The sequence below is a fragment of the Elephantulus edwardii genome, unplaced genomic scaffold (genome assembly GCF_000299155.1).
Source record: "Elephantulus edwardii isolate Elephantulus edwardi_28Jun2011 unplaced genomic scaffold, EleEdw1.0 scaffold00195, whole genome shotgun sequence".
Classification (NCBI taxonomy): Eukaryota; Metazoa; Chordata; class Mammalia; order Macroscelidea; family Macroscelididae; genus Elephantulus; species Elephantulus edwardii.
In genome coordinates, this window is record NW_006399945.1 from 1,345,405 (window position 1) to 1,354,676 (window position 9,272).

At 35.8% G+C, this 9,272-nt stretch overlaps 1 protein-coding gene across 1 annotated transcript in view; it reads left to right on the forward strand.

Annotated features, from left to right (window-relative positions):
- Window positions 1-7,877, forward strand: part of RNF170 (ring finger protein 170) — a 37,537-nt gene extending 29,660 nt beyond the window's left edge. The window contains exons 5-6 of the mRNA XM_006896978.1: window positions 5,482-5,592; window positions 7,608-7,877. Coding sequence (XP_006897040.1) covers window positions 5,482-5,592; window positions 7,608-7,877 — 381 coding nt within the window. The remainder of the gene's footprint in view (window positions 1-5,481; window positions 5,593-7,607) is intronic.
- Window positions 7,878-9,272: the final 1,395 nt, after the last annotated feature.

The following is a 9,272-nucleotide window of genomic DNA, read 5'->3' on the forward strand; positions in this document are numbered from 1 at the left end:
AAAAAAAAACAACCCAAACTTAAAAAATAAAAACATCTCCCTTTAAGACATGAACTCAAAATGAGGGAAATCTTTGGTTGTAGTGAAAACTATTGAATAAGTCTCCCTAATACTAACAAATCTTTGTTGCTGTACCAGCAGAAAAACTATTCAAATGTAAAACTATTACCTAAATATACTACTTTGGAGGGGAAAATTATTTCTTTTACACTGACCCTTTTCTAGCAAGAGTTTAGATAACTTCTAATGATAAATAATATAATTTTTAATAACGTTCCAGTTCTTTTGGATACACATCTTTATAACATTGTACAAAACAGACTAGAACATTATAATTAGTTTAGAAGCTACATCAGAAGAGAGACAATACGTTTTTTAAGCATAAATTTGGAGGAGCTCTGGTGGCCTAGTGGCAAGAAGCTTCACTGCAATCCCAGAGGTTCAAATCCATCAGATGCTCTGCGAAGAAGGAGGAGCAATCTCCTCCTGTACCAGTCAGATCTAATTTAACGGTACACACACACACACAAAAAAAATAAAATAAAAAATTTCAAAAAAAAACCCAACATAAATTTGATTACTAAAAACACAGATGAGAGAACAGTGACGTCACATTTTGTCAATTTCTTTGAAACTGATATTCTTAGTTTTTAATTACTAAATATATAAAAATACAGCATTTTATCAGTTGTTTTTTTTTATAATTTCCTGTTGTTGTTATGTACCATCGAGTCACCTGCAACCCATAGCAACCTTATGTACAGCAGCTCTGAATCCTGCCCTTTCCTAAGCCAGTCTCATTAATTCCAACACACCAACCCTAATTGCCCCAGTTACTGTATCAGTCCATCTCATCTGGGATCTTCCTAACCTGTACTGTCTCTCCACCCTTTCAAGCCTGATGTTCTTCTCAAAGGACCAGTCTTTCCTAGCCGCATGTCCAAAGTATGTGAGACAGAGTTTCAAAATCCTAGCCTCCAAGGAGAAACTTGGTTTCACCCTCTCTAAGACAGACCTACTTGTTTTCATGGCGGTCCATGGTGTCTTTAATACTTCTCCAGCACCACAATTCAAAGGCATTGATTCTTCATCTGTCATCCTTAGTTATTGTCCAGCTCTCTGAAGCATAACAAGTAATTGCAAAGACCATGGCCTGGATCAGGCACACCTTAGTCTCTAGACTAACATTGTAACTTTTCTGTTTGGAGCGGTCCCTGTCAGAAAATTTTCCCAGTGCAATTTGTCTTTTGATTTCCTTACTGCTGATGTCAAGAGTGTTGATTGTGGAGCCAAGCAAACTGTAATTGTTAACAACTTCAGTCTCTTCTCTATCTTGGTGTTGCCCATTGGCACAGTGGAGAGAATCTTTGTCTTCTTTATATTGAGCTTCAATCCATATTGAAGACTATAAAAAAAAAAGAAGAAGAAGAAGACTATAGACCTTGACTTTCTGCAGCAAGTGTTTCAGGTCTTCTTCAGTTTGAAAAGAAAAATATCTGCATTTCTGGTAATAAGTTATAGGCATGTTTAAAGAACATCATTTTCTTAGTAAGTCTTCCAATATTCAAATTAAATCCTAAAAAGAATAGACAACTTCTAAATAAAAATGGCAGATTGAATGCACACATTTACTTAGCACTGAGAACAGGCAGTAGAATTGCTTTAAAGATTTAGTCTTAGGACCTGTCCTCTCCTCTTGGCTTTACCCATGACTTAGGGAATTTGCATATTAGCAGGTAGTATCCTTTCTACAGGAGTACTGTTGGCACAAGAGTTAAAACATTTTTCTGCTAACGAAAAGGTTAGTGCTTTAAACCCACTCTGCAAGACAAAATTGAGGCAGTATGCTTCCATAAAGATTTGGAGCCTAGGAAACCCTGGACAGTTCTCCTCTGTCTGTAGAGAGTCTATAACTGGGAATCAACTCCAGGGCAGTGAGGTTATATTCTTTCTGTTGTCCAAATATTGAAATTAGAAGCTATGAGGGAGCAAAAGTTGTTAGAATAGAAGAATGATTGCTTCCCTAGCTCTAGGGCAATTCGTCCTAGAGACAAAGCAGATGGCAGGTTCCTGCTCCACCTTCTGTTCCATTGAGCTACTTTAACAAATGATCATGGAACTAAAAATGTACAAGTTGCATCCTCTTACTGGAAGTGCTCAGTATTTTTCTCCCCAAACTGACTGTCTTAGGCGGGGTTCTCTAGAGAAGCAGAACTAGTAAAGTATGAATGTTTAAATAAATATGTTGTTCTCATTAGATGCCATTGAATTGTCTTGACTTAGTGACTCTGTACAAAAGAATAAAACACTGCCAATTCTGTCCCATCTTCACAGTCACTGCTGTGCTTCATCCCTTTGTGACAACCACTGTGCCAGTCTATCTCATTGAGGATCTTTTTCTCTGACCCTCTGCTGTACCAATTATATCGTTCACCAGGGACTGGTTCCTCTTGTTAACATGGCCCGAGTATGTGAGATTTAATTCTAGGTAAAGGTTCACACAGTTATAGAGGCTGGGAAGTCCCAAATTCATGGTCAGATATCAGGCTGGAGGTTTCTCCTGATCAACATGGTTGCAGAGACTGCTAACAAATCCAACAGAACAATCAAGTCTGTCCTGGACAAAGTGAAACCAGGTTCCTCCTTGGAAGCAAGAATTTTGAAACTCTGTCTTACCTATTTTGGGCATGTTGCCAGGAAGATTCAGTCCTTGGAGAAGGACATCATGCTTGGAAGGATGAAGGGTTAGAGCAGGAGAAGACGACCCTGCATGAGGTGGATTGACACAGTGTGGCAATGGGGTCAGATGTGTCAGAGATGGAAAGGTTGACTCAGAATTGAGCAAGGTTCAGAGCTATTATTGTTCATAGGATCACTTTGAGTTGTAGTTGACTCGACAGCTTACAACAACTGCTCTTAGTGACTTCTTTTTTAATTGTTTGGAAAGCATCTGAGCAGTATTTTACTGCTTCTGCAGATGGGTAAAATGATAGACTAGATTATTTAAAACTAAATCTGCTCTCCTTCCCAACTTTGTTATTATGCAGCTCATCATTAATAATTAAAAAATAAAGAGGAGATTTTGTATTTTAAGATTGTTTTACAAGAACTTTAGTGGTACCCCCTTTACTGTAGAAGAAACTTTTGTGCTGTAGTGGATTAAGCAAAAGGCTGGCAGTGTGAATCCACTGGCCACTCAGAGAGATTGCAGGTTTGGAAACTCTAACGGGAAGTTCTGCTCTGGCCTGCAGGGTCATTGTGAGTTAGAATCAACAGCAGTGGGTTTGGTTTTGTTTGGGGTTTTGGGATTTTTTGTTTCTGTTGTTGTTCTGTTAATATTTTTATTATTCTAGTGAGATCTTGAAGCACCTGTCTGTCTCCCCTACAACAGGATGGAAAGTATATATTACCTATACTATCAATGGATACCAGTAGACATGTTTCAACTAACAGATGCAGCCCTGGAAATCACCAGTCTTGCACCAGGAAATTTGGAGGTCAGCTGTCTGACCACCTCACTGAAAGAAATCTATATTTGTTCCCATTCCCAAGAAAGGTGATCCAACAGAATGTGGAAATTACCAAACAATATCATTAATACCACATGCAAGAAAAATATTGCTGAAGATCATCCAAAACCAGCTAGAATAGCACATTGATAGAGAACTTCCGGAAGTTCAAGCTGGATTCAAAAGAGGCAACAGCATTAGGAATATCATTGCTGATGTCAAATGATACTTTGAAACTAAAGAATACCAGAAGAATGTCAATTTCTGCTTTGACTGTGCAAAGGCATTTGACTGTGTGTCATAACAAATTATGACCTTGAAAAGAATGGGAATCCTAGAACACTTAATTGTGTTTATTTGAAACCTATATCTAAACCAAGTGACTGTTTTCTGAAAGAATGTGGGAACACTGTATGGTTTAAAATCAAGGAGGGTGTGCTTCAGGACTGCTGTATCTGTTCTCTATACCTGCTCAATCTGTATGCTGAGAAAATAATCTGAGAAGCTGGACTGTTTTATGAAGAGGAATATGGTGGCATCAGAATAGGAGGGAGACTGATCAATAATCTACCTTATGCAGATGATACAGCCTTTTTTGATGAACATGAAGAGGACTTTAAACACTTGTTGCAGAAGATCAAAGACTCCAGTCTTTAATATGGATTACATCTCAACATCAGGAATACAAAAGTCCTTACCCCTGGGCCAATAGGCAACCTCATGATAGATGAGAAAAGTTTGAAATTTTCAATTATTTCATCTGGCTTGGATCCACAATTAATGCCAGCAATCAGAAAATCACAAGGTATGTCACATTAGGAAAATATGCTATCAGTTATTTAACACCAGCAATCAGAAAATCACAAGGTATATCACATTAGGAAAATATGCTATCAAGAACCCTTGCCAATATTGTAAAATGGCACAACTTACCCTGGAAGGCAGTTTGACATTTCCTCAAAAAGCTGAACATAGAAATTCCATGTTGTTGTTGTTGTTGTTTTAAAAAAATTATTTTAATTGAGATTTTAATAAATGCTTACAGAGAACTTGGATTTCCATTCATTCATTGTTGCACATTTTCCTCTCCCCAAATTATTGAGGAGTAATGATGTCAGTTTGAAGACTAAGGTGCATCTGATTCAGGACATAGTTTTTCCTGTTACTTGCTGTGCATCTGAGAACTGGACAATGAATAAGGATGACAGAAGAAGAATTGACACCTGTTAGCTGTAGTGTTGGAGAAGAACACTGAGCATCCTGTGGATGGCCAGGAGAACAGATATGTTTTGGAGATGTTACAGCTGGAATGCTCTTTGGGCATGTTGCTAGGAGGGACTATTCCTTAGAGAAGGACATGATACTGGGAAGGGTGGAGGGCTCAGCAAAGGAGAGGAAGGCCCTCAACCAGGTGGATTAACACGACGGTTGCAATGGGGTCTTGTGTGTCAGGATGTGTGAGGAAGATGCAAGATAGAAGAGGGTTCAGATCTTTTGTTCATAGGGTTGCTAATCCGTACTTGACTTGATGGCACTGAACAACAACATATTTCATATATTAGTGAGAATAAATGAACATGGTTTTAATACTCTTCCAAAATCTTTCCTTTTTTTTTTTAATCTCAAAGTGATAGCAATAAAATTTTTCCTCACTTAGGTCTTTTCATCTTACAGCTCTTACATCTTCAAGTATCTGATTTAGTGAATTCATCCATAATTTGGCTAGGAAAATACTGGAACCAATGCTTAAATATAGTGTCCACTTTATTTTATAAATGCTCAGATTCTGTTTTGCAGAGTATTTTGTTGTAAGGCAATAAAACATTTTAACTTACATAGTCCCTTGCACTGCTTTTATTAAATAAATGAGTAAAATATAAATTCTGACTTTGTCATTGTATTGAAAAATAATGAAACACACACTAATGATACAGAAATAAGGTTTGCCAATTTTTTTCTCTCAAATACACAGGTTACTTTACTCCTGACAGTATTTGGTGATGATGATCAATCTCAGGAGGTTGTGCGATTGCGCCAAGATATTAATGATTATAATCGAAGATTCTCAGGGCAGCCCAGATCTGTAAGTAAGAGAACAGCAGGTTCAGAGGTAGAGGTAGCCGTCTACTTCACTTTGTGAAATGATATTTACTAGGATGTGCTCTTTGAAAAATCTCATTACTTAACCTGTGTTGGGTGAATTTTTTTTATAATCTTTCCCATCCTTTTTTTTTTTTAAAAAAAAAAAAAGAACATTGGGTTATAACACTCCAAGTATTACATTTTTCTCTTTTTAAAAAGCAAAATGTTACCAAAGTCTCTTTATTTAAGAGAATCTAACAGAAGAGTAATGGGGGAAGCTAGAGGGAAACCGAAAAAAAATACTAACTTCTGTGATTTGAAAGCAGTTGTCTTATGAAATAACTTAGAGTTCTAGAGGGCAGTTTTTGGTGTGTTGTTTTTGTTTTTTTTCCCTAGAATGACTTTTACAGTTGCTTTTCTTTCTGGTTTCCTCCCTCTTCGCACCAGTGTGGATTGCTTCTTTAAATTTCCTAGGTGAATAGAGTCTCTTTCCATGCCCTCCACCCCTTTTTGGCACATCATTTTACAATCCTTCTACTTTAAAGAACAAAATTACTGTAGTTGACCTCCCTGTCAAAGAATGCAGATAAATGGATATTTGCTACATTTTGCTTAGTTTAGTTTTCTCAAAAATTTAAGAAGTGATTTTGGAAGTGTATATGACTGCCTGTGTACCTCTCTAACCAGAATATACTCAGTACACATTTATTTACATGAGAAGCTCAAACTCTGTAAATCTTCAAACTTTGTAGATCCAGCTGCTTAACTTCTATCTCCAGTTGGATGTTTTATAAGCATCTCAAACTTCCCATTCAGAATAGTGAATTCTAAGTGCCCTCCCTGACTCATTGTATTCTTTTTTTAGTCTTACTTAGTTAATGACCAACTGTCCACCATCCCACATTGTGTTGTTGTGGTTGTTATGTGCCGTCGAGTTAATCTGCAAGTCATAGCAACCCTATGTACAACTCTGTGGACCATCCCACATTACTAAAGACAAAACTCTAAGTGCTGTCTTTGATTGCTTCTTTCCTCTCATCCCCTCACCTGATTTAGGAATAAATCTTAGCACTTCTTTTCTTTGGGGGGAAGGGAGTACTTTTATTTCTGCTATATTAAAAAAACCTCAGTGATCTGCCCTTTTTGCTCACTGTAGGTTTCCTACGAGTTTAAACTGTAAAAATTTATGTTCATTTATGTATGTGTACTGATTCATGTGTGTTTCTGTACGTGGGAAAGAGCTTAATTTTTATAAATAAGATGTTTGTGGAAATCAGTAATTTGCTTAAATTCAAGTTCATTAAAAGAAATGTTTTCTCTAAGAAGGGGTCAGCTTCACTGATTTTTAGACTTTCAAGGATATCAAAGGGGATAAAGTTTAGATGTTTTTTCTGTATATAATGTGTATACTGTCTGGTAATTTATAAAGATTTTTCTAACACAATGTCTTTTTTTAGTAGTCCTTGTGGTACAGAAATAATAATAATTAAGTTGCTGCATTATGTCCATAGGTTAAACAACTTTACCCAAAGTTATAAGTGATTTTTCTTTAAATTTAGATCTGTCTGGTTTTAAAGGCGACTTGAGCCCAGGCCTTAGACTCTTTATTTTAAACACTGAAGTCTCAGGGGTTTTTTAATTTCTTTTTTTTATTTTTTTTATTTTGTGTGTGTGTGCGCATGTACCGTCAAATTGGATCTGACTGGTACAGGAGGAGATTTGTCCCTCCTTTCCCGGCAGAGCATCTGGTGGATTTGAACCGTGCACCTCTGGGACTGCAGTGCAGCTTCTTGCCACTAGGCCACCAGAGCTCTCCTTGAAGTCTCAGTTTTGTTTATTAATTTAGAGGTAACTTACTTTTAGCATTCTTTTATCCCATACTTGAAGTTGTAGAAACTTTCTTTGCTGCCAAATTACCTGCAGTAAGACCTATTTATAAGAAACTAGTGGCAAAATTATTTTTAAATCTTACACATTAGTTACCAAATCATAATATTTATTTTTTTCCCCTTCTAGATTATAGAAAGAATTATGGATCTACCCACTTTACTGAGGCATGCATTCAGGGAAATGTTTTCAGTCGGAGGCCTTTTCTGGATGTTTCGCATCAGGATAATACTTTGTTTAATGGGAGCTTTTTTCTATCTTATATCACCTCTGGATTTTGTACCTGAAGCTTTGTTTGGAATCTTAGGCTTTCTGGATGATTTCTTTGTCATTTTTTTGCTGCTTATTTACATCTCTATTATGTATCGAGAAGTAATAACACAGAGGCTAAACAGATGAAAAAATGGATAGTACTAATATTTGAGCTAGTGTATAAATCAGAAGGATCCATGGCATTATAAAACATTTGAATATTATCTTACAGACTTAAAACCACAGTATGATAGATATTTTAATTATCATTTGACAAATGCCTAGCAATATATAACTGGAATTTTAACATGTTGTGGATTCTGATGCTAAGGTTAGAATTACAATGATCTTGATTCTGTGTTGTCTATAAATTCTCTGGAAAAAACATAGACATATATTAAAAGGGATGTTTTTATATGTTTTTGATAGAAAATGAAGCATATTTCTCAGAACTCTGATTAATTGGTTATATGATAAGATGTTGTTAAATACATAGTTTATCCAAATATCTTCTCCTTTATAATATTACATAGTTACAAAATGCATCTAAATATTTTTGTTACAATAAAATATTATATAATATTGGGGAAATTCAGTATTTCCTTTAGTATTAACTAGTTTTGTGCATTTGGAGCAGTTGTACATTTCCATCCTGGCATAATTCTTTGTTATCAGCTGAAAGTGAAAGAAGTAATATGAAGTTCATGATTTGATTTCATATTCTGTTTTATAAATTCTAATCAGTAGGAGAATTAACAAATTGGGAAACATTCATCTCCAGTCAGCACATTTGACATGCAAAGTTGTGACCTTTAAGCAAGAGTTTGGCCCTTTCATAGGATTGGCATTTAAAAGTTACTTATAAAGAGAATACTACTAAGAATCAAATCCTAGCTCAGTTCTTTTATTTGTTTCATTAATCTTAAATATGGCTTTAGGCAAAAAAGTTTCATCTAGAACAGGGGAGTTTCAGATGTTAAAATAGGATGATCCTATAAATAAGAGTTTGATACATCTCTGAGGAAAGCGATCTTCATGGTTGAGCATCTGAGCCTGTAGGGAGGGTTTTAGGAATACTACTTCAATTTGACTTAAAAAAACTGGCTTAACTTTAGCAACAGAATGCTAGTGAGTCAGAATTTTATAATACTGTCTGCAGATAGCAGCATATAGCCTATATAGATTATATCTAATAAAACACTGTAGACTTAGCAGATATATTTGTTATGATGGGATAAGAAAGTTGCCTTTTGATGATTATGACATAAGCATCTAATGCTGTCTTCTGCAATTTTAAGTTGGAGAAAAAGAAATAGCACAGTATTATATGACCCTAGTTCACTTCATTTGGCATTGTTCATTAGTGAATTTAGGGCATTCTGGTGTAAAGTGATGCCCAAGAGTCAGCTTTACCCTCTGTAATCACTACTAACTAATACTATTCATTAATTAATGACCCTCACTATATTAAATAGGTAAATTAGCCATGAGCCAACAAAATAGCAATTAACAGTGTTTTCTGATTTGGGCCTATGATAAAAG